Below are 26,944 nucleotides of genomic sequence, written 5' to 3'. Positions count from 1 at the left end.
AACTGCCAACATGTTATACTTACCTGGATACCTATGCTACAATCATGATGGCTATGCATTAAACTGGTTATATGTATATATGTATATGTGTATGTGTATATGTATATATATATGTGTATATGTATGTGTGTGTGTATATATATATATATATATATATATATATATATATATATATATATATATATATATATATATATATATATATATATATATATATATATATATATATATATATATATATATATATATATATATATATATGGTGTATATATATATATATATATATATGTTTATATATGTGTGTGTCCTAATTAATATATATATTTTTTCTATTTAAGCCTGAAGGCATCAGGCAAGAAGTGACCAAAACCGACTTTGTCTGTGTCAAAGGTAAGAATATCTGATTGTTTCCTAGGACTGTTATTGGTCCATACAATAGCATATTCCACCATTTACAAAAAATATAAAAATGAACTTGTGTTGATTTAAAAAAAGTGCACTTCACAATGTTTTGCATTTGAAGCTGCCAAGCATTGCCACTATGATTGGTAGATTGTGCTTGCAATGCTTGGGCTTCTGCAATCTCTCAAGCTGCAGCTCCTGTACCAAGCCCTTCAGTTACAAAGCCTGAGGAAGTATCATAGGAAGTATCATAGGAAGTATCATAGGAAGTATCAGTGGATGATGAGACTGCACTTCTGTTCCATTGATAACTATGGGTCCCTCTGCTGTGGTGGCAGATGGGGGGGGGATCTCTAAAGTCAAAGTAAAAAGACAGGTGCTAGTTGGTATAAAATCACAACGGTTCGGTAAAGAAGCTGTTTGGAGGTGGGGACTGCAGACTGACCATTATTTATTGCAGAACCCTAAATATAGATGAGGAAAAAAATAAATATATATTTTTACTATACTTGCTCTGTGCAATGGTTTTGCACAGATCGGCTCCGACTTTTACCTTAATGCAAGGATTGCATTGATGTAAAAAAGTTAAGGTTTTAGCACCACTATAAATAATTATAATGGGGTGTGTATCACTTGGCGCTAATAGAATCCAAAGAGACATGGAACCTTTTAAGTAGCTGAATGTTCACGTCGTATAACATTCATACACACCAACACTGCCTAACTTTTTTGACTTATTTTTGCTCACAATTTTCATATGAAACACCTAAAACTATGGGTATAGAATAAACTGTTGTATATCCAATTTCTGCTCAGCTGCTGTCAAGTTGTTACTTGGAGAGCTCAGTGCTAGTTCTAATATAGTCATGATGGAGTGGTGTTGCCCACAAATTATTTTTACCAAAAAAAAAAATGGACTGGTTTTGGTCTGGTGCTCCTTTCCATATTTCTATGGTTTGAGATGCTCCTTGCATTCCCATTGAGGGAAGTCTTGCTGTGTGGGAACTGCCTTATGAGTGTTGAGCTTGTATGAAGTTTTCTTTCATCTACACATGCAAGTCTCAATGTTACCAGCACCTCTGAACATGTTGACATGGAAAGAATTCAACTTTAACCATTCACAGCAGTCTTGAAAGAAATATCTACTGTAAATATTGTATGAAGTGTTTAAAATGAACCTGCGCTTTTATCATTGCAAGGTTCAGATCTCCCACCCCCAACCACCCTCATTTAAAGACGTGGTGTATCATATTTTTAATTAAAATTGAGCACATGGGGTGAAAAAGTATTAATCGCCAACCTTTTCAGACTTCAAGGTCCACTAAACTCAAAATTTTGAATCTTGTGGACCACTAACATACATTTTACATGCCTTATAAACAGAATGCTCTGGCTTCCCTCCTCCACTCCCTGTTATCACACTGCTGCCTTATACTCATCATTGGATCTCATTCTCACCTCCTTATCCAGCCATGTGCTCAAGCTCTGTGCTCCCTCCCACATATGATCAACGCTGCCATTGGAAGTCCCCTCGTTCTTCACCTTCCGTTCTCTGCACTACTTCCGGTGTCTCCCTCTGAGTCCTTGGCAGCCAGAATTACAGAGGAGGCATTGGCTATCAATGCACGCTGACCCTATTGACTATCAGTGCACATTGAGAACAACACTGAAAGCAAGATTGGGCATTAAACATCCGCCACAATGTTGATTTTGTGGCAGAACCCTTGGGGGCCAACAATTTTCTCGTGGTCCACGGACCACTGGTTGGCGACCACTGGACCAGAGGGCTGACTAGCAAAGGTTGGTCAGAAGTTCAAGTTAAAGTAATTGTAAAGTCTCTCATTTTTATTATTATTTTTTAATAAGAAATGTTAAACTTTCCTCCTCTGTGCAGTTGGTTTTGCACAGAGGAGCCCGATTCCTCCTCTTATCAGGTCCCTCTTCACTGCTGCTGGCCCCTCCATCCTATCGAGTGCCCCCACAGCCAGCAACTTGCTATGAGGGCGCTGGAGCTGAGTCACAACTGCCTGTGTCCATTCAGACATGGAGCCCCCCGGCCCCGTCCACTATCTCCCCTGATTGGCTCCCACAGCTGTCAAAGTCAGTTGGTCAATCAGGAGGAGAGTCCCAGATGGCTAAGACACTCGTGGACATTGCTGGAAAGAGATGGTAAGTAATGAGAGGGGCTGCTACACACAGATGTTTTTTATCTTAATGCATAGAATGCACCGTCTGCCTTTACAACTCCTTTTTAAGTTATGGACTCTCAAGAACTGACTGTCTGTCCTGAACTGTGGAGATTTTATCGTTTTCTTCTTTATCACAGGTTCAAACTCATTCGTAGAAGTTACCATCAACCCCTCCGGACGCATTGTTCCTGGGTCTATGTTTGCGAAGGTTCAAGTAATAGGTAAGCTGAAATATAAAGAAATTTGCGCTAGGGCCCAAATATGCTCTCCAGGATATATAATAAGCAGCTAACAAAATACTCTGATACAAAATGTAAACCATGGGGAAAATTATTATTTAATCCCCTGCAGATTTTTTAAGTTTATCCACTTACAAAGAAATTAAGGGTCTATCATTTTTATCATAGGTGTATCTTAAATCATAGAGACAGAATATCAACCGAAAATCCAGAATAAACACATGATACAAATGTTCTAAATTAAATTGCAGTTCAGCGAGTAAAATAAGTATTTGATCCCCAAGCAAAACATGACTTAGTACTTGGGGGAGAAACCCTTGTTGGCAAGCACAGAGGTAAGACATTTCTTGTAATTGGTGAACAGTTTTGCAGACATCTCAGGGGAGATTTTTGGTCCACTCTTCTTTACAGATCTTCTCTAAACCCTTAAGTTTTCTTGGCTGTTACTTGGCAACTTGAAGTTTCAGATCCCTCCATACATGCATCTATAGGATTAAGGTTTGGTGACAGACTAGGTCACTCCATGACCTTTATGTGCTTCTTCCTGAGCCACTCCTTTGTTGCCTTGGCGGTATGTTTTTGGTCGTTGTCATGCTGGAAGATCCATCCATGACCCATCTTCAGTGTTCTGGCTGAGGGAAGAAGGTTCTCATCTAAAATTTTACAACATTTGGCCCCATCTATTTGCCCCCCAAAGTTGGCCTGTAGATTTAGCAGAGAAACAGCCCCAAAACATCTTGTTTTCATCACTGTGCTTGACTGTAGGGATGGTGTTCTTCGGGTCATAGTCAGTATTTTTCTTCCTCCAAACACTATTTGTATTGTTTGTGTTTTTGTTTTTCCTGGATTTTTGGTTGATAGTTTGTCTATCATTTTAAATCACACCTATGATGCAAATAAATGAAGGGTTGATCATTTTTTAAGTGGGAAAACTTACAAATTCTACAGGGGATCAAATTTCCCCACTGCAAAATTTACAATTTGTTTTCTAAAGTATAACAAATGTTTGTCTGAGCTGCTACAGCAGGCAGTTAATGTAATTCAATTTTCCTACAGTGAATGCACTGCTGAAAAATGTCTTGAGTAAATCTTCTTTCTAAAGACAAAACTCTTGTTTTTGGATGCTGTAGAATCTCGTACAGTGGTGTCTCTGCTGGGGGAAATGTATCCATTGTCCTGGTCACCACTAACACTAGGACAGAAGGTGAGGGGAAAACCAAAAAGTGTTCTCCCCAGAACAAAATTCAAGGGAAAGCATATGTGGTGACACCTGTTCTGGTGACCTCTAATGCCGCGTACACGCGACCTGACTTTCCGGCAGACTAAGGCCGCGTACACACGGGCGGATTGTCTGTCCAACTTAGTCCGCTGAACCGTGTTTCAGCGGACAATCCGCTCGTGTGTGGGCTTCAGCGGACTTTTTCAACGGACAGTCTGACGGACTAAGTCTTTCGGAATTTCCGTAATTTTGTCCGTCCAAACTTGGTTTCAGCGGACAGTCCGCTCGTGTGTAGACAAGTTGGACGGACTAAGTATGACGCATGCTCAGAAAGGATTTACACGCCGAAGGTTGCATTGCAGTGTATTGGACGTCGAATTTCTAGTCCCGTCGTACGTGCCGTACACGTCATCGTGCAAGCTTTCGACGGACTGTCTGCTCATCGTGTGTGGTCAAGTCCGTTCATTCAAAAGTTGAACGGACTGTCTGTCGGATTGTCTGACGAACTTAGTTGGGCAGACAATCCGCCCGTGTGTACGCGGCCTCAGTCCGACAGAATCAGTCCGTCGGACAATCTGATCCTGTGTGGGCTAATCCGCTCGTTTTTCGTTTAAAAAATCCGACGGACCTAGAAAATGTTTCAAATCTGTCCGATGGACTCCATTCCTATCGGGAAAACTGTTCACCTGTATGCTGGTCTGGCAGACCAAATATGACGCAAGGGAAGCTACTGGCTATTGGACTTCCTTTTTTAATCCCGTCTTACGTCGTCATGTATCAAAACGAACAGACTTTCGAATGGACTTGGTCCATTCATGTGTGGCCAAGTCCGTTCGTTCGGAAAGTCCGTCAGAACTCCGCCGAAAGTCAGTCGGGAAAACTGTCGGACCTAGTCTGCCAGAAAGTCCGGTCGTGTGTATGCGGCATAAGAGAAACTCTTGTAACTTTGGATAGATTTCCTTTCATGTCCTGTTGTCTCTTGGACAGGAAAAAAAGTGAAGTCTTCCCAATGAGACATGGACAATAACTTAAAACTTGATGGGTTTTCAACTCTTAAATACCATTTGGGATCTGATTTTTTATTTTTTTTTTATTTTGTAGGAAAAGTCAAGAATACATATGCAATGCAGTGTGGGTTTTTGCCCTGCAATGGGTTGGGTGTGATACTAGCCATCCTTAAGATGGCCATACACTCTTTGAATTTGGCTGAAATTCAAGCTGTGGGCGGCCCTGTAAGTAAACACCCAAACTAAACTTGATTTTTCAATCAACTTTTGTCAAAGGAGCTGATCTTAAGGCCGGGTTCACACTGTAACTTGCTGCGGATAGCACAGGAGTGCTGTGCGTCCCTGTTCCCCATTTCAGGGATGAATCGGGGCCAATTCTATGCCTGAATTTGGCCCTGAAATGGAGCCAAACATGCACAGTGTATCTGTGCAGTGCGCTCCACAGCCGCAATGGAGATATGTGTACTGGCTCCATAGGGAGCCAGTCTCATTAACTCTCAACCAACGGACACCTGCATCCAATCACAATGAAATATCTTAATGCCAATAGCGGATTCTCCTCTATCTACACTGCTTAGCGTATATGGGGAAATCGATGAGATAAATGGGAGATATTTGAAGTGTATATGGCCAAATTAAGCAGGGAACGCAATCCAAAGATGAGGCTCTGATTGGGTAGGGTATCAAAACCCTTAATACAGACTCTCAAGCACATTCTGCTGAAGCAAGCTCAAACATGAGAACACTCTGGGATTGGAGGGACACTGCTGTTGAGGTGTAGTTACACTGAGTACAGCCTGATGCTGACTATGGACTTCACACATGAAATACAAAAGGAGTGTATTAAAAATACTACATACCTGCATATACAATGGTAGCAACATGTTGTTTTTTTTTTTTTTTGGTGGAAAGCAAATCTTCAAGGCTTGAGTGTCTTAAATGGCCCCTGTCAGGAGAATTGGTGTTAGTCCAGGGTGTGACGTGTACTAACCAGTATTGAAATCTTATACTGAAAAGAAGTGAACTCAACCAATTCATTAATCTTTTTGGCACTGAACTTCTTTCTAGACATGTGCAGACTGAAATATTTTGTTTCGGAATTTCGTTTTCGTCTGAAAAATAACTTTATTTAGTTACTCCTGAAATACATTTTTATTTATTTTTTTGTTTAAAAATTGCATTCGTCTGAAAATCCAAATTAATTACGGTCAAATCTCTCATTGAAGGCTTATGATGTCTGTCAGAATGTTTAAAGAAGATTCGACGGAGCAGCGAAACTCACTTATGATGCTGCAATCATACATTCCCGGTCGAATATTTTGACTACAAGCTATAGTAGGATTCTAATGTTGTACATCTTCTATGGGTTTTTTCGAAGGCTATTTGCATTGCACACAGGTCATTAGCATTAGCAAAAAAAAAACATTAAGAAAAAAAAATGCGTGGGGGTCCCCCGAAATTCCATACCAGGCCCTTCGGGTCTGGTATGGATATTAAGGGAAACCCAGTGCCAAAAAAAAAAAATGGCGTGGGGGTCCCCCTCAAAATCCATACCAAACGGAGCGGCCCGTGAACCAAGAAGAGACGCCATGGAGGAAGATGCCAGACGAGAACACCGGACCAAGAAGAAGCAGATCGGAGGAAGAAGATGATGGAGGAAGAAACCGAAGGATGAAGAAAAGAAGGAAGAAGACCAGAAGGAAGAAGACCAGAAGAAAGAAGATGAAAGAAGACTTTAATAAAGGAATTGTCATTGTCCTTCATTTTTAACACTTTTTTGTCACTTTTTTGGTGAGATGGTAGGGGTACAAAAGTACCCCTACTTTTGTACCTCCTTACCATTTCACACAGGGGGAGGCCAGGATCTGGTGGTCCCCTTGTTAAAGGGGGCTTCCAGATTCCGATGACCCCCACAACCACCGGCCAGGGTTGTGGGGATGAGGCCCTTGTCCTCATCAACATGGACAAAGCACCCTCCCAATGTTAAGGACATGTGGCCTGGTACGGTTCGGGAGGGGGGGTGCTCTCTCTCGCCCCCCTCTTTTCCTGCGGCCTACCAGTTTGCATGCTCGGATAAGGGTCTGGTATGGGTTTTTGTGGGGGACTCCCGCACCCTTTTTTTTTTTGGCGTTCCCCTTAATATCCATACCAGACCCGAAGGGCCTGGTATGCTCTTGAAGGGGAACCCATGCTGTGTTTTTTTTTTTACATTAAAGTTGTGTTGTAAGTCGCGCTGTGATTCACACTCAAGTCGTGTCCAAGTTGCCTCCCAAAGTCATGCTGAAAGTCCTGTTGCCTCTGTGTGAATGAATGGACTGTTATGATACAAGTTCAATAGACACAGATTGTTATTGTTAGAGTCACGTCAAATCTCTTATCTGTATCGAACTGTGTCAAAATGAAAATAAAGCATTTATTTATGTCGGATCTTTCATTTTTCATTTTTTTTGGTCAAAACAATAAAGAAAATACCTAAAATTCTGACAAAAATGCATTTGGACGAAAATTAATGCACATGTCTACTACTTTCTGGAGTTCCCTCCAACAAATAGACACCAACTGTTTTCTAAAAGTCTATTGGCCTTTTGTTGTCTAATGCACTCCTGGCCGGACCTTACTGTCATACCTATATGGTCAGAAATCTACTTGTTTGTACAAAGTAGTATAATAAACACAAACTGAATTTCTTGTGTATTTATGTCATGTATGCATCTGTGACAGGACAGAAAAACTGAAACTCTGGACAAGTTTTGTTCCCTTTGTGAATTTCCTGCTTTTTCATTTTTTTGCCTTGAGTGCATTTGGTAAGGTACCTTGAATTTGGCCATTTTGTTTGCAGGAGACATGTTGGGCCGAGCATTGACAAATCCTGCGGACTTAATCGTTGAGCCCACCGGATGTGGAGAGCAAAATCTTGCTACACTAATGCCAATAGTGCGTGCAATGGAGTTTTTGAATTTAACCGGTCGTCTTACTGAGGAAATTAGACAACGCGCAGTGCAATATATGGCTAACGGTAATTTTGATTCCTTTTTATTCCCACAAGCATTATATATAAAAACAGCTATAACTATTTGAGTATGTGTGTGTGTATGTATATATATATATATAATTTACTGTAAATTATAATTGAAAATCCTATTATTTATTTTTTTGTATTCATTTTTTATTTTTTTTTAGTTTTCTGTATTCAACTGTTCTGCTAAAAATTTTGCAGGACAAATTGGCCAAATAAGGGGCTTTCAACTCATTTCATAAAAGTCATGGTTTCCATATCATTTGGGAGCCAAATTTATCATCTGCAAATTGAATTTGCTCTATTTTAGTTGGGGTCCGTTCATTTCTGCCTTTCACAGCTAACCATTGGGGCATAAAGCAAGGCTCTACATGGCTTCACCTGCTAAACCTGGCTTTTGGATATATATTTAATTACATTTCTTCAGACTAGCAATGGAAACCATTAACAAATGGGGGTAACTCCTGTTTTTTTTTAAGGGGGGGGGGGGGGGAATAACAAAGCAAAATGACTAGATCTGAAAAACCTTTTAAAGCCTAATTCACTTTTTTATTGATTTTTGGGGCCCTGTTGGACATATTTTCCATCACTTACTCTCACTTTCTGTGTAAGCAGAAATCTCCACAGCAGGGATTATAAAACCCGATGGGATGGGAAGGGTTGAAAGCTTTGGGCGGAGTTGGGCTTTATCTACTTTTAGGCAACACTGCCTTAGCAGCTGATTGAATTTACCATGATTACCAACTTGGAGCAGATACTGTATATTTGGGGGAACTGCCTCATTGGCTGTAAGCAACAGCTTAGTCAGAGAAGGTATTTATTCCATATATACACTTCAGTGTATGCACTTATATTTAATGTGTATGGATTCATGTCAATGTGATAAGCCATTTTCAGTTTTATTTTGAATGTACATTTGGCACCTTCCCACTACCATGATTTACTTTGGATGGGATAATTGTACTTCAAGAGTGTGTGTGTGTGTGTGTGTGTGTGGTGTGTGGGTTTTTTTTTTTTCCTGGATGCTTGAGATATTGTAATATTGGCAGTTAGCCTAAATTCTAACCTCCATAATGGTTATTCCTAGGATACGTAAGACAAATGCGTTACAGAAATTATGATGGAAGCTTCAGCGCCTTTGGTCAAGGGAGGTCTGAGCCAAGTGGATGGTAAGCTATTAAAAATTTGTGCTGGCACTGTTACAAGCCAAGAATTTTGCTTTTTGTACTTTCAGCTTTAGGATTTTTATTTTTTTGTGAATTCAGTTGCACAAGCAGAAGTGACCTGTGGCTGACCAATTTAATTTATTTTGGGTCTGCCAATGTCTAGTGTCCATATTCCTCTACAATGGATGTTCTTGTAGCATTTTACGGACACGCTCAGACTTGGTGATAATAATTGATGGCATGTGGGTTGGAGCAGCTATTAGGAACGGTGACCAGTTGCAGATAATGTTAGCCTAAACTTTCAAAATTAAAAAAAAAATAGCTTTACATCTGAAGCAAAATAAGCTGCTGAACTTTTAAGGGTAAAACTTTACCAAAAAAAAAAAAAAGTACATAAAAAAACCTGCTTACTGTTATCGGTAACTGGCTGAGGGTCTCGTGTTCCTCTGTTATGGAAGGGGAAAGTTTCTATACTCCTGCCCTGTTTCCATTGACAGTAGAACAAGTGTGTTGTCACCCTGAAACAGGAAGTGGTACTGTCAGGATTACCAGGAAAAATTTAAGCAAAGTGAAGCCCGTATTTTTCTGATTGCTAATTCAGGTAGGCTTGACTAGCCTAGGAAATAAACAAACATATTAAAGTGGAGTTTAAAGAAGGTTATTTAATGCAGAAGAGACAAATGCCATGGGGTTGACTTACCAAAACTGGAGAGTGCCAAATCCCGAACAGCTGTGCTTGGTAGCCAATCTAACTTGACAATAAATCCTGGAAGCTGATTAGTTTCTATGCAGAGCCACACCAGGTTTTGCACTCTCCAGTTTTAGTAAATCAACCTCTGTGTCTTTTCTCTATATTACATTTCTTATCTGCCTGTCTGAACTGTACATTGAAACTGAATGTGCAACTTGGTGTCATCTAAAATGAATGAACGACCACACATGCGCAGGATTGAGGTCATTCCAGCCCGGCCAATCAAAATGGCCCAAAATTGAAACCAGGAAAAAGACTAACTGAAGATGCTTTAAGCAAAGTATGATTAGAATTCATCTAGACTGGGCAGCTGCTTCTGACTTTTTCAAGCAAATTTTAAAAACTGATCCCATATGTATTAAAAGCAGAGGCGTTGGTTTCATACATTTTGAAATCCTATGTGGAAGTCAGACTGCCTAGTCAAGGTCCCTCTGTGTAGTGTGATCCCAATGCTAATCTAATAAAGCTCTCACCTTGGGACATATGCAGCAATACATCAATTAAAAGCAGGTATGCCTAGAGGTAACCAATTCCTATGACATTCATCCAGCAATTTATTTTTATTTTTTTCATAGACTTCAAAGTGTTTTAAGGAGTGCTGGCTATTTCTTTAATCTGAATTTTTATACAGTGCAATGGTTGGCAGGGCACCCTTCTATACTGATTTTGGGTGACGGTGTGGGATTGGATGTGGAATGTTGGCAATAAAAACCTGGCTGACACTTTTTTTTTCCCTACTTCTATCCAACACTAGAAACCATGTTTTTGGTGGAGTTTGGTTTAATCTGCCACATTATTTGAGCTTTCGTTTAAATAAAAACTATAAAAAAAAATATTTTTGCTATTAGTTAATTGACATATAAATGAATGGAAGCACCCATGGCAATCTGAGGTAGTCATGGCCAAGGATTGTGTAGAGGGCCTTACATGGGATTGAACCACTACTATTAGGCTGCTTTCACACTGAGGTGCTTTGCAGGCACTAAAGTGCTAAAAATAGCACCTGCAAAATGCCCTGAAACAGCCGCTGCTGTGTCTCCAGTGTGAAAGCCCTGAGGGCTTTCAAACTGGAGCGGTGCCGCGGGCAAACAAGTCCTGAAAGCTGCATCTTTGGGCCGCTGCAGGAGCAGTGTATTTACCGCTCCTAAAGTGCCCCTTCCCATTGAAAACAATGGGACAGTGCTGCAAACCTGCGGGCAGTTTTAACCCTTTTTCAGCCACTAGCTGGGGTTTAAAGTGCCCCGCTAGTGGCCGCATAGTGTCGCTAAAATGACGTTAAAGCACCGCTATATTTACTGCCAGCGCCCGCAATGCCCCAGTGTGAAAGTAGCCTTAGTTGCATTTAAAGACTTCAAAATAGGTTGCAATGCATGGAATAGGCTCCCTCTCATTTATGCATTTCAGGAAGAGGCGCAAAGTTCAAACTCTCCTACCAGCTCTCTTCACAAACACAACCACATATCACCTTTAGACCATGAGGCAAGGCAGGGGCACACTTGCTAGGGCTAGCAATATTCTGTTTCCAGACGGGTCCCTAGGCCAGTCTCTGTGACACAGCTGAGGGCTAATTGGTTGCCTAGCTGCTGGGAGAGATGGGCCTCGACTATATGGACTATTTCCTCAGAACATTCCATCTCCTGACCACCACCTCTACTGCCCCAAGCTGGCTAATTATGATATAGACTGTATTTGGCCTATTGAGGCCCACTTCCACAATTCTGTGTGACACAAACAAGGTGGTATAATGCAAGAAGTGTCTTTACTTGACTTCCAAATTATGGTACACACAGTTCCAAATCATGGCAGCTAGAACAGTTCAATAGAAGATAAGCTATTCCCAAGCTACTACAGCATACGTTCTAAAATTAAAAACAAGAAAGGGTGCTGTGCTACTCAAGTGTGGAGTGGTAAACACCAGCTCTTCCATGAAGTACAAGCCTGCGGCTGAACAGTGTCACTAGAAGTGCCCACACTCACAAGCCTTCTCACATCAGGTACTTGTTCTGACAGGGAACCTCAACCTCAGCTCCTTCCACTAAAGGTCCTCAGCATGCCCACTGAAGGTATGCAGCAGGGCAATAACCCTCTCCTCGCAAAGGGAGCCCATTCAGGGACTACTTTAAATAGCAGGTTGCACATGCAATTGCCCCTCATCACTCCCATGCAGGACTCCACTCGCATTGCATTTATACTTACAGCCCCAACAAAATGGCTGCTCAAATCTTGTGGGATTTCATTACAATAGTAGGCACTGGCTTTCCTGAGATGGCCACCAAAGACCTGTGCAGAGGACAAATTGGTGCTCAGATGGGTTCCCTTACAGAAACACTCATTTCTAAATGTGAAAGGGAGATCCCCAGATGCCAAACAGGGACCCCACAGTCTTCTAACATAAAGTAATGGAGATAAGTAATAGAATGAAAAACCCTGTTTCCTACTTGATACCTCCTTACATGTTTCAGCCTCCATGCACCCTTCTATAACCTACCCTCTGTACAGCAGCTATACATATGGAGACTGATTGGTACAGGAGGGAGGGTCTAATATCACTCTAAGCTATGATCAAAACCAGGGTCTACTTATGGCCTTCACAAAATGGGAGCAACATATACAAAATATATTTATATGAACAGGGCCGGATTAACATAGGGGCTATTGGAGCTGCAGCTCCAGGCCCCTTTCTCAAGATAGGCCCATTTGCCCAAAAAAAAAAAAAAAAAAAAATCAAAAAAAAAAAAAAAAAAATCAAAAAAAAAAAAAAGATCGACTTCGAGGATTGTAGCTCGGCGATCAGGAGTCACAGAGACCCCATATTTGGTGGGTAGGTAGCTAAAGACCCACCCCAGCACTGGTTAAAATATGGGGCTGCTATCATATATGGTTCCGGAGATACGAGGCTCCTTGTACAGCCTGTCAGAAGCTACATACAGAGCGGCAGTATAAATACAAGCTGGAACACTCTGCTGCAGACGGAGAGGATGAACTCACAGAGCTTATAATAATTATTTGTATATTACTTATGATAATTAACCCCTTGCCACCCAGGCCCATTCTGAGACTTCTCTCCTAGATGTAAAAATCATCATTTTTTTATGCTAGAAAATTACTCAGAACCCTCAAGCATTATATATTGTTTTAGCCGACATAAAATCAATGGAATAAAATGGTGGTTTTTGCAACTTTTTATGTTGGAAAGAAACTGTTTCATTCATAAAAAAAAACACTAAAGTTATCACGATTTTTTGTTGTGTACTAAGCGATGCTTTACATTTTTTTACAGGTTACATGTTTAGAGTTACAGAGGAGGTCTAGTGCTAGAATTATTGCTCTCGCTCTAATGATCTTGGCGTATGTAACCTGTGTGTATCTGGCTCTGATACTAACCAGTGCCTACCCAGGGACTGACTAGTATCTCTCCCCAGCCTGTCCCCACACACCCTCTCACCTGCTGACCTGTGAATGGGGCGATCACTCCCGCAGTGTTATTGTGTTCTGCCAGTCAATACAATGATTAGTGTTGCTAACTATAGCTGGCAGCACTGATTGTTTTGGGGAAAACCTGACAGGCTGGTTGCACTCAAGTTGCTTAATAGGTTGACTTGTGTAAAACCAGCTAGCCCATACATAGATCGACTATGACCAGTCTCTGCTTAATTGGTGTAATTTCAATCCATGTCTGGCCCGCTTAACCACTACGCAGTCCCTAAACATCCTTCCACACACCTCTACATTTTTCCTTCCCAGATTACTTCATCCTCCTCTCCTATATATAGTGCACACTGTCATACTCTCCACACTTCTCTCCTATACATAGTGCCCACTGTCATACTCTCCACACTTCTCGCCTATACATAGTGCCCACTGTCATACTCTCCACACTTCTCTCCTGTATATACTGCTCACTGTCATACCCTCCACACTTCTCTCCTATACATAACGCCCGCTGTCATATCCTACACTCTCCTCACCTGTACATAGTGCCCGCTGTCATACACTTCTCTCCTGTACATAGTGTCCACTGTCGTATCCTTCACACTCCTCTCCTATACAGTGCCCACCGACATACCCTCCATACTCCTCTCCTATAGATAGTGCCCACCGCCATACCCTCCATACTCCTCTCCTATACATAGTGCCCACCGCTATACCCTCCATACTCCTCTCCTGTACATACTACTCACTGTCATACCCTCCACACTCCTCTCCTATACATAGTGCCCACTGTCATACCTCCAACACTTCTCTCCTATACATAGTGCCCACTGCCATACCTCCAACACTTCTCTCCTATACATAGTGCCCACTGTCATACCCTCCACTCCTGTACATACTACTAACTTTCATACCCTCCATACTCCTCTCCTATACATAGTGCCCACTGTCTTACCCTCCCTCCACACTCCTCTCCTGTAATTACTGCTTACTGTCCTACTCTCCTGTACATAGTGCCCACTGTCATACCCTCCACACTCTTCTCTTATACATAGTGCCCAATTTCATACCCTCTACACTCCTCTGCTGTGCATACTGCCCACTGTCTTACCCTTCACACTCCTCTCCTGTACATAGTGCCTTCTGCCATACCCTCTGCACTCCTCTCATGTACATAGGGCCCACTGTTAGACCCTCCACATTCCTCTCCCTCACCTGCACATACTTCACACTTTTATACCATCCACACTTCTCCCCTATGCCTCTTACCCACAAAAAACTGTTCTTTAAAATTATATGTTAAAATTATATGTTAAAATGATATGTTCCTCAATGTTACCAGCTCTAGAATGGGCACTTTTGTCAGTTCAACTAAAGGAAATCTCACAGTCCTCATATTTGTTCTGCCCCATTATTAGTACTTATTTTATTTTGTAATTACTATTGTCATGTATAGAGGAACACGGGGGATGTCAGCTACTCTAAGTATAGCACTTGTAAAAAAAGCGTCCCTAAAATATATTTGAAATGTTGACAACCATGTACTTAGGCACTGCCCAAGGGCCACAGGGTCAGTAGGGGGCCCCATGAGAGGCTCCGGTGATAGTAAAGCGGTAGTAAACTTTTCTAATATTACTACTTTTTAGAGGCCCTTGGGTAGGTTATGCCATAATGTACAAGTGTGCCCAGCATATTAGCACATTAGGGTACACTTACCTGTCAGACCTCCAGTGCTGTGCTGTGATCAGTCAGGCGGGGCCCAGGCACTTCCATCTTTACCCGGTCTTCCTTCTGGGTTCTGTGCCTTCCGTCATTTGCCTTGGCCAGGCTGCGTTGATGTCATTCCCTCTTTCTCCCATCCCCCCCTTTCTCTCTCATCCTCCCTCCCTTACCCCTCACACCTCTTTCATCCCCTTTCTCTCTCTCTCTTCCTCCCTCTCTCTCTTTAATTTAATTTGTTATAACAAAAAATAGTTAGCATTTTTATTTATTTATTGTTTATAAAAGGCCCCATCAAAATCCTCAGCACCAGGCCCACGATGTTCTTAATCTGGCCCTGTATATGAACATGGGTAATGCTCTCATTGGGTGCATCTGATGCTGCATCACGTACTCCGGATGCCTGGAGCTCACAAAGCACCAATGTGGTTCTGGGCTGCTATCCTATTTTAAAATTAGTTTTCAAGTTCAACTGGGCCCTAAGTTAATTAGGGAGAAGGGCTAAACCATGTTTAAAATAAAAACACGCCTTGCTTAAAGTTTAATTTATTGCTGATTTAATATTTAAAGACACTGTCACTCTGGCTGTTTTAGGCAAAGTGACCATGTCTCTAAAGCAGCCTCTCCTCCTATCTGCCTACCACTGCAGTAGAAGGATCCTATAGGTTGCCCTAAACCTGAAGCACACAGCGCACTTTTTTTTTTTATCCATGAAGCATAAAGACCTCAGTGACCTTTATTCTTTTCTTAAAGGTAGTTTAAAAAATATATATATATTTAAAAAGTGGTGGTGTGAGTAAAAAATGAAGGGAGGGGGAGATGCAGTAAAATAGGAAATAAAATAAAAAATTGGCGTGTGGGGGGCTGTCATTAAAAGGGATTGGAAATGGCCAGAACATGACTTTCTTTGATTTGTAGGTTGACTGTGTTGGCTTTGAAAACCTTGTGGAATATAAGACCATACACCTTTGTTGATGAGAACATCTTAAAGCAAGGCATTATCTTTTTGGAACGTTTGCAGAACTTGAATACTGGAGGGTTCAGGCCAGTGGGGACGTTATTTAACAGTGGACTGAAGGTAATGGCTCTGAATTTTATCTTTTTCAGCCAGAGGCAAATGGGAAATCTTGTGCTGAATACTTAAACCTAGTACCAAAGGGCTGTATGTCGGGCGATCATCGGTTGTTCAATAAAAAACATTCAATCGGCCTGTGTGTATGGCAGCTGGTTTGACAGAAGCTGTTTGTTTGGAAAACCAGCAGCCGACCAGCGCTCTTAGCCAATTGCTGTTTGGCATGGGTTCCATCAATGTAGTCCAAAGTGGTTTCAAGAATCCAATTCACATGTAGGATTTAATTGCATATATATATATATATATATATATATATATATATATATATATATATATATATATATATATATATATATATATATATATATATATATATATATATTAATAAATATATATATATTAATATTAATAAATATATATAATTTTTTTTTTTTGCAGGGAGGTGCTGATGATGATGTTGGATTTACATGTGCTGTGGTAATTTTCATGGCTCAGATGGCTTATGCATCCTCTGTAAGTATTTCTACCCCAATCAGCTGTACTTAATCGTTCTAATGATGGCCACCATATGCTTCTTCCACAAGCTCAGATACAGTCGTATCAGTATTGCGTTTTAATGTATGACTGTAGGTTGGTAAAATATGGGATTATAGCATGTAATACAATGACATAATTATGTTGACTTTTTTAAGCAATGCAAAAAAAAAAATTCATATGAAATTTTATTGAAATAACAAATTTCCATGCTTTGCTTCTACATTGGGTTGTAAGAAAGCAAACACATCTGGCATCCTGTGCAATAAAAAAACCCCGGTGTATGGCCAGTTTAACAGGGGGAATAAGGCAATGATCATGAGCATTCATGGCTACTAATTGGCTAAGTGAAAGATGTACTCTCATTGGCTACTGTGATTGTTTGCCTTTGTTCTTGTACCTCCCACGGACATGCCAATAGATGTTACAGCTAAAAGGATATAATGACTTCAGTCTTTAAAATATAGCAAATGCAATGTACAGCGGAACCTTGGATTGTGAGTAACACGGTATACGAGCGTTTCGCAATACAAGCTCTTTTTAAACAAAAAATCCTGACTCTCTTTGCGAGTGTGGTCTCAAAACGAGCAGAATTCAAGCTGCTGGGGGTGCGGTGATGCTCGGAAACGCTCCATTCCCCAGTGTCTCCAGCGCCCACCCGCACCTCTGGCCACATGCGGTACTGCGTAGACAAGCAGTGGGTATGGAACAAATCTGAGTTTCCATAATTTTATATGGAAGAAACTCGCTTTGCTATGAGTGCTTGGGATTACAAGCATTCTTATGGTACAAATTATGCTCGTAATCCAAGGTATTACTGTGTGTGTTTTGTACAATAATGAACACTCAATCCTGACCTCTTTCCAGCCTTCACTGTTACGTCCAGCTCTTTCCTACCTGGATGCTGCTTCTCAAAAGGATCAATCAGTGTATAACTACGCCATGCTCTACAATGCCTTCCGTGTGTCTGGGAATGTGGAGCGCGCCAATGCTATGCGTGCAAAGTTGAAAACTTTGGCCATTAATGAAGGTACGAAAGCCAACAAATCATTTGTCAAACATCCACACTGTACATGTATTTGAAAATTAAAGTGATCAAACCAAGAAGGTGGAGAGGAATGACTTGTGCAAATTGGGTAAATTACTATTTTTGTTCTGCTCTGCCCTTCTAGGTGACACTCTTCACTGGCAACGTAACCAGCGACCAGAGCAGCAGACTTCCTACCTGTTCTCTCCTCGTGTCCCCTCAGCAGAGTTGGAGCTAACAGCCATTGTCCTTAAGGGTATGGCTTATGGGGAGAGTAGCTCTACAGTTTCTGCAAAAGACCTGAACGAAATGACAAAGATTAGCAACTTTCTTGTTCGACAGCAGAATATACATGGCTCTTACAGCACCACATCGGTAAGGTTTCTGATTTTGGGAATGCTCCAGAATTTTTCACAATCCATTGAGCTATGGGCCGGACTGTTTTATGGAGCTTTAAAGTGTTGGCAAATCTTCATGGCCAGTATGCTTACAGAAGTGAACAGAGAACTGCTTAGAATCTAGAGGTTCAGTTTGCAAATGTGAATTTCACATGTCATTCTACTCCAATACACAAGACAGAGTACCAATGCTTTGTTATCAAATAAAAGCCATGATTATCTCAGCTTTATGGAAGTCCTCTTGAAACCCAAGCTAAAGGGGCAAATTCCAGCATCGGAATGAAATACTGTCTGCTATATATTATGGATCGCTGCAATCTGTTGCTAAACAAATTGCATCCATTCACTTCTTCTCTTGATGGCCATTTTAATGTTGCGTTTGTTAGTTTGCAGCCATTTGTAGACAATGGCAGCCAATAAATGTTTTGGCTTTTTTACCAGCTGACAGCAATTTACAGTCACAATCACATCTGGTCATACAGGATTTAAATTGATTTGATAGTCCCTATGTAGTTTTAGTGCAAAGATACAGCAACACCTGAGTGCAGCTGGAGACCTTCTATGTGTATTCTAAACATCGCAAGTAGATTGGTCCTTTTTTATTACTAAAAACAAAAGTATATATGAGATGGAAAATTTGCCACAAAACTCTGACAACACTTCATGGTTTCCATTTGTTTGCCAAATTATGTAATTAAAACCTCCATCTGTAGTAGAAGCAAAATGCTAAATTTCAGTTAAAAAATACACATTTTATGGTCCTTCTTGTATGTCTTTAACAGAACCTCATTTGGCTGTATTTCTGATGCTTGGTATACCCCATGTCTACATTTCACACTGTGTACTCCATGTAATCTTCACTGGCTACGTATGTCTGTACAGTATGATTACAGTCCAAACCTTTTAGTCAAAAAAATACACAAAGAAAAAACTTTAGGGCACATTAAAGTACCCAATTTTTTATTTTTTTTGGTAAAGTATAAAAGCTGAATCTGCGCTAAGTAAATAGATACCCAACATGTCAAACCTTAAAATTGTATGCGCACATATAATTGTGACCACATTCTGTACCCTCTATTTTGCATAGGTGAAGCTTTAAAAGTCGGGTCCTCAGGTTTTTAGGTACACAGGAGCTCTGGTGCTAGAATTATTGCTCTATTGGAGACAACACCAATAATCGGATACAACCAAACGGAATAATAGCCGGCCCCAAAATGGGTCCTTATCCATGGAAATTTTAGTCCATAATAAAACGCATATCTAACATCAATAGTTTGTAATTTATTAGAGAGGATGATAAGGGACTTTATCCAAGAATTTGCTGATGAAAACCATATCATTCGTATTAATCACCATGGATTCATGAAGGATTATTTTTGTCAGACCAATCTATTAACATTCTATGTGGAAATGAGCCGCCATCTAGATAAAGAAAGGCCTGTGAATGTAGTATACCTGGATTTTGCAAAGGCATTCAATACAGTTTCCAATAAACATTTTCTTTACAAACTGAGGTCTGTCGGCATGGACCATAGGTTATGTTCCTGGATAGGAAGCTGGTGGCAAGCACCCAGAATGGGCTGGGTTTGTTAGTGGGGTCCCACATGGATCTGTCCTGGAACCAATCCTATTCAATTTATTTATACATTATATAGAGGATGGGATAAATGGCTCAACCTCAGTGTTTGCTGATGATGCAAAGCTAAGCAGAGCAATAACTTCACAACCGGATGTGGAAACCTTACAGGAAGACCTCAATAAATTAATAGGTTGGGCAACTACATGGCAAATTAGGTTTTATGTTGAAAAAATATAAGTAATGTAACCTGTTATTACATTTTTGTACTGCAAAACTTTTGACTGTATTTTCTATAAGGCTTGTGTAACAACCTTTTTGTCTTTGCTGGCTTCCTTCTTTAGTTTTCCACAAGTGTTTATTGTTTCTACAAATCAGAACTAAAATAACTGTTTTGGATATACTAAATTTCTCCCCCCCCCCCCCCCCCTCAGGACACCATGGCAGTGCTGGACGCCCAGTGTAGTTATGGAGCCCTGGTGTACCAGAAAAATGCCACAAACACTGTTCAGCTGAAATATAGAGATAAAGTCATCAGACAATTCAGTGTTGACAAATCCAGCAGAATCCTCCTCCAGTCTGAGGTTCTTCAACAGGTTCCCGGGAACTACAGCATGGTGGTGTCTGGGAACGGCTGTGTACTGCTGCAGGTAACGTTCTATTGCTGCTCATTTTTTTAATTGCCTGATCACCTGGTGAATGATCAACATGTTGCTAAACTTTGGATGGAAAATACTTCATGATTTATTACACCATAACTACACGTAAGGCTAAATTTACTAAAACAGGAGTGCAAAATCTGGTGCAGCTGTGATAACCAATTGGCTTCTAAAGTCAACTTGTTCAATTAAGCTTTGACAAAAAACAAACTGGACAAAAAACAAACTAGAAGCTGATTGGTTCCTATGCACCAGATTGGTACCTATGCACCAGATTTTGTACTCTCCAGTTTTAGTAAATCAATTCCATAGTATCCATGTTTTGCTTCAATGTGTGGAATCATATCATCAATGATGAGTTGATTGATGGTTGCATTATATATGTGTTGGATATCCTTTAACTTTTGTAATACAATTTGGGGTTATATTTTTAGGATTTCTATTCTCTCTAGAAGGTACATTAAAGTCCAATTTTTATTTTATTTATTTTTTTAAACCTCTCCTCACCCTCCCACTTTGGTTTGGTGGTTGGCGTGGAAATTGGATACAATATGGGTTAAGGATGGTACCTATGGAGAATGATGTGCACAGGACATAAATCTGCCCTTTAATTTTGTTTGATCCCATATATATTTACTGCATGATGCAACCTCCACACTTCTTAAATGAACAAAAAATACCTGGTACATTTCAGCTTCTTCCAGGATCCCATTTAATGCCTTCCTCAGTTATGTAGGCAGCTGGTGAGTGAATGCTGGCTATAATGAAATCTTAAATTGACTGATGTTCAGTGTTCATCAGTGACTATACTTAAGAACAGACCTGCTTCGCCCCCAACAAACCACCTCAACAAACTCCAACATTCCCAAATAAAATTGAGGGACAGATGTGTGTGAACATCACTCTAGGTCAGACTCCCATCTCCACCACCACCATCGCACAGACCAGGTCATAGCCCTGTCTATCATGGATTTCAATGAACAAAAATTCTGGTTGGCTGCATGTCCAGTATAAACACCTTTTTATTTCAGCAAGTCCATAAAACATATCCAAAAATACAAATAGAAGGGAACTGCATCGGCAGATAATGTGTTTCATGCTCACTTATGGCTTAGTCATCTGGTGAGGTTGCTCCCCTATATTTGTGTTTGGATATTTTTTTTGACTTGCTGAAATTTAAGGTGATTTTACTGGACTTGAGGCCAACCATAATTCTTTTGCTCCTTAAAATAGAGAGATAGCTGGAAGACCTACTTCAGGTGGCAGAGACCACAAATTTCCACACAACTCACCATTTAGAATATATCTCTCAGCTGATGTGCTCCTGTACGCCCCTACAATTAGACATACTGGTATATGTCCTTGGGGCATCCAAAAGTTTTCCGCTGTACTTCCAAAAGGCACATCGAGATCTTAAACCTGAGACTCTACTGCCATGTTGCTCATCCAGTCAAGAGTTTGGCTCCACAATTAAGTTTTCTTTTAATCAGTAGCTGTTGCTTATTATGACAGAGAAGGGTTGAAATACAGATCAAACAGTAAATCTTGGACTTTCTCCATAAACTCAGCACATTTGTCTCCCACACCAGAACTGTACATCTATAACCTGTTTCTATTGCTTTTGATGCCACTCAAAGCAGAGGTGGAAAGCATATCCCTGTGTTACACAGCATGGGGTGCAGGCTTCTTCTGATACCAATCCAGAGGGCTAGTAAATGTAAAGAGTAAAGGATCACTGCTACTCTCGGCCAGCCCAGGTGAATAAAAGATGAGGAGTGGACTCGGCCTACTTTACTCCACCAAACCACATCAGGCCGCTACTTTATTCACTTGGGCTGGTCAGAAGTAGCGGTGATCCTACAGATGCTTAGCCATCTGCTTTATGTTCCTCTTTCCCTTTGTTCATTAGTAAATGAATCCCAGACTAACTTTTTGTATTTGTTAAATGCATTCAAGGGAGCAATTATCGGAAAAGCTAACATTTGCTGTTTGTGTCTATTCCCTACAGACTGGAGTTGAGTTCAACGTTCCTTTGAAACAGAAAAATTCTGCCTTTTCACTGTCAGTGACCACATTCCCAGACAATTGTCAGAATGGAGTGGCGTATTTGGTTGACTGTCAAGTGAATGCCAGGTAGGGTAAAGAATTATCTTTAGTTCTTGAGCTGCTTTTGTTTTAAAGTAATAGAAGTTCAATGACTGAAGGATGCCATAATCTGTAGAGGTAAAAAAAAAGAATGTGACATGCTAGTTGTAGATCTCCCCGTAACCCTTCACAGTGGGGCATAAATTATTAAAACAAATTCTCCAGCACTTAGACCAACCAGCAAGGGGGCTCTAATCCTACATTAAAGTTTAAAATAAATTCTTTGCTGTATAACTCCTACCTATAACTCCTATACAAACATGAATGGAAACACAAAGAGCCACTAGTGGAACAATTAATGGAAACCACAGAAGATCACAATTCACTCAAATATCTGTCTTCCAGGGGCGTACCTAGAGCATTTGGCACCCGGGGCGGATCCTATATTTGGCACCCCCCCTCCATTAAAATGTAAAAAATACCCCACTGTGCCCCCTGCATCCTTCAATTTCTCTTTGTCACTACTGCCTACCCTGTCTCCACAACTGCACCTCTGGACCCCTTTACATTACACAGCACCCTGCATCTCTGGGCCCCTTTAGATTACATAGCACCCTGCCCTTCTGGACCTCTTTACATTACATAGCACCCTGCACCTCTGGACCCCTTTACATTATACAGCACCCTGCACCTCGGGACCCATTTACATTACACAGCACCCTGAACCTCTAGACCCCTTTACATTACACAGCACCCTGCATCTCTGGACCCCTTTACATTACACAGCACCCTGCACCTCTGGACTCCTTTATATTACACAGCATCCTGCACCTGGGGACCCCTTTACATTATATAGCACCCTGCCCTCCTGGACCCCTTTACATTGCATAGCACCCTGCATCTCTGGACCCCTTTACATTACACATCATCCTGCAGCTCTGGATCCCTTTACATTACACAACACCCTGCACCTCTGGACCCCTTTACATTACACAACACCCTGCACCTCTGGACCCCTGTACATTACACAAGACCCTGTACCTCTGGACCCCTTTACATTACACAACACCCTGCATCTCTGGGCCCCTTTACATTACACAGCTCCCTGCACCTCTGGGCCCCTTTACATTACACAGCCCCCTTCGCCTCTTGGCCCCTTTACATTACACAGCCCCCTGCACCTCTGGGCCCCTTTACATTACACAACACCCTGATCCTCTGGACCCCTTTACATTACACAACACCCTGCAGCTCTGGACCCCCTGCAATTTACACAGACCCCCCCTTCAGTGCAAACCCCCCTTTAGTGTAGCCCCCATTCAGTGCAGACTCCCTCTTCAGTGTAGCCCCCCCATTCAGTGCAGCCCCCCTCTTTAGTGTAGCCCCCCGTTCAGTGCAGCCCCCCTCTTCAGTGTAGCCCCCGTTCAGTGTAGCCCTCCTCTTCACTGTAGCCCCCATTCAGTGCAGCCCCCCTCTTCACTGTAGCCCCCCATTCAGTGCAGCCCCCTTCTTCAGTGTAGCCCCCTTCTTCAGTGTAGCCCCCTGTTCAGTGCAGCCCTCCTCTTCACCGTAGCCCCCCATTCAGTGCAGCCCCCTTCTTCAGTGCAGCCCCCTTCTTCAGTGTAGCCCCCTGTTCACTGTAGCCCCCCATTCAGTGCAGCCCTCTTCTTCAGTGTAGCCCCCCGTTCATTGCAGCTCCCCTCTTCAGTGCAGCCCCCCTCTTCAGTGAAGCCCCCCATTCAGTGCAGCCCCCCATTCAGTGCAGCCCCCCTTTAGTGTAGCCCCCCTCTTCAGTGCAGCCCCCCTTTAGTGCAGCCCCCTTTAGTGCAGCCCCCCTTTAGTGTAGCCCCCCTCTTCAGTGCAGCCCCCCTTCCTCAGTATAGCCCCCATTCAATGCAGACCCCGCCATTCAGTACCTCAGATCAGCGTGGCGCAGTGGCACATGCTCAGCAGATCCCCTCCTCCTGTTTACACATAAACAGAGAGGAGGGGGAGGTGGCTGCTCGGCTGTGCCTGCCTGTGTGACATCAGTGATCACACAGACAAACAGCCCGCGGCCGCGAGAGGAGGGGATGGAAGGTGCACCTGTGTCACCCTGCACCCCCCGCACACCCCCTCCCCCTTGTTGCATCACAGCGATAGCTCGCCTCTCCTCTCCCTGCCTGTGCCTATCACTGTGTGCTGCCGCCTAATCCCGCAACGCTGCCACCGCTATAATCGCGGAGGGGGGTGCCGGCCTGACACCCCCCCCAGTGTGTAGTACCCAGTGCGGCCCGCACCCCCGCCCCCTACTTAGTACACCTCTGCTGTCTTCCCATTGATCTAGGAGTAAGTCATGGTCTGGTATAACTTTTTGGCTTCAGCTTGTATATAAGAAACGTTTACCACAAGCTTTTGCAAAGTATTTTGAGACTTCCAGAAAGTTTGTCCACATGTCCATCAAAGCCATTTTTTTTTTTGCACACGTTAAAATACACATTTTGTTAATCAAAGCAGCCAGTAAATAGGAATAGACCTTAGAGATCAAGCCCTTAGGGCCCTGTGATCTTATCAATCCTATCATTGGGTAATCAGTAAATGTTGTGCCAGTAACAGCAAACTGAGTTTACAGTAGACATGTGCGATTAGTTTTGTACGAATCGTAAATTCGTACAAATTTCCGTAAATTCGTACATTCGGAGGATCTGAAATACGAATTTCTACGCTTCCGAATTTTGTACGAAATTTAGTTTATGAGTTTTGGATCCAAATTCTGTTACAATGGAAACGTGACTGGTGTTTTGTTGACTAATCAGAGGTTTTCTTCTGCTGCTGAGGGTTGGGAAAATGACCTTTTTTTAATATGGGAGTGGGAGACTGGTACTGGTAGTCGATGGGAGATTCAGAAGTGGACAAAATGAGAATGTTTGTTAATTATGATTATTCCTTAAGATAAAGTTAAAAAACCCAGGAAGTCAGCACAGCACATAGATGGTGGGAGTCCCTCATAAATGATAAATTCATCATAACGAACATTCGTAATTGTTACCAAAAGTTAATGAACCTAACAAATTCATATTTTGCATGAATCCAAATTTAATTTCGGACACGAATTACGAAATACGAATTAATCCTAATACAGAACGGAATGAAACGAAACAAATTTATTGACAGCGCACATGTCTAGTTTACAGAGCATGGCACAGCTAGAGGTATCTATAAAAGGCTATACGAGGGAGTACATATTTACTCTGCAAATCCGTGAATGAGGCCAAAACGTTTCCACTATATGTCCTTTAAATGTAACAATACTTCTACATTCCTAGAAGAAATAATCAAACTTGGGGAACATGGAGTTGTGCCACAAATGTAGCTCCAGAGTGATATCCGTAAACTCGTCTATTTTTTTTAGCTTCTCTTCATACCATATGTGCCAAGGTTAGAATTGGTATGCACAGTCTCTTCCCAGAGAGGAAAAGGGAGCCTCGAATGCGATCAGAAGGTGCTTTAAATTTAACACATGAGCCAAATGTGACTCCACCACTGCTGGGGTGATGGGGTATAGCCAATCCACCAAGTGGCACAAGTGTCCTGCTAAATAGTAGATGCATATTGGGAAGTGCCATCCCAGCTTCAGCCTTGGGCCGCTGCAGAACAGAGTTTGTTTCCTTCTATTGCTCGCCCATATAAATGACATAAACAATGTATTTAGGGTTTTAAAAATCGATTTAGGTACTACCATTGGTATGTAAGTTACGTTTAAGCATTTAGGTAGAAGTACTGTCTTTATTAAATGAATTCTGCCTGCCACTGACAGGAAGTTTGACTGAGATAGTAAGTTTAAGCTTAATCATATGAAGCAGAGGGTCTAGGTTTAGTTTCAGAGCTTCCATTTGTGATGGTGTAATTATTGTAATAATTTAAATGAGGACACCACCTTAAAGAGGAAGTAAACCCTGATGAGTTTACTTCCTCTTTCATTCCCTGCAAAGGCAAAGCATAATGCACTACTATGCATCACATAGTAGCCCATTATGTGTCACTTACCTGACACAGGAGCCAGCGAAGTCACCGCTGTCCCCTGTAGTCCGCCGCATCCATCTTCTCGGTGGGGTCTCGCAGCTCCGCCGCTGTCATTCGGCAAAGCTGTGATGACGTCACTCCCGCGCATGTGCACGGGAGCCGACACGCACGGCAGCTCCATTGTTGGAAATGCCGCGCTCAGTGCGCCTGCGCGCCGCTGTCTACGGCGCATGTGCCGTAGACAGCGGTGCCTGTCTTCGGGCAAATATCTCCTAAACCGTATAGGTTTAGGAGATATTTCTTGGACCTACAGGTAAGCCTTAATCTAGGCTTGCCTGTAGGTCAAAGTGGTTTGTAAGGGTTTACAACCACTTTAAGCTGACAGTCTGCTGCATTTTGAGACTAGGCCTGAGGATAAAGAGGCATCAACTGCCAGTTTAAGACCAGAATA

General features: G+C 41.8%; 1 protein-coding gene across 1 annotated transcript in view; it reads left to right on the top strand.

The window, feature by feature from the left end:
- Positions 1-26,944, top strand: part of LOC143929831 (ovostatin-like) — an 88,125-nt gene that overhangs the window by 56,847 nt on the left and 4,334 nt on the right. Inside the window, exons 19-28 of the mRNA XM_077453806.1 lie at positions 339-390; positions 2,729-2,812; positions 7,896-8,072; positions 9,160-9,241; positions 16,059-16,218; positions 16,651-16,725; positions 17,614-17,776; positions 17,919-18,148; positions 20,182-20,397; positions 22,415-22,539. Coding sequence (XP_077309932.1) covers positions 339-390; positions 2,729-2,812; positions 7,896-8,072; positions 9,160-9,241; positions 16,059-16,218; positions 16,651-16,725; positions 17,614-17,776; positions 17,919-18,148; positions 20,182-20,397; positions 22,415-22,539 — 1,364 coding nt within the window. The remainder of the gene's footprint in view (positions 1-338; positions 391-2,728; positions 2,813-7,895; positions 8,073-9,159; positions 9,242-16,058; positions 16,219-16,650; positions 16,726-17,613; positions 17,777-17,918; positions 18,149-20,181; positions 20,398-22,414; positions 22,540-26,944) is intronic.

The sequence above is a fragment of the Lithobates pipiens genome, unplaced genomic scaffold (assembly GCF_037356315.1).
Source record: "Lithobates pipiens isolate NorthernLeopardFrog02 unplaced genomic scaffold, aLitPip1_a1.2 Scaffold_25, whole genome shotgun sequence".
NCBI lineage: Eukaryota > Metazoa > Chordata > Amphibia > Anura > Ranidae > Lithobates > Lithobates pipiens.
This window is presented reverse-complemented; position numbering and strand designations above follow the sequence as displayed.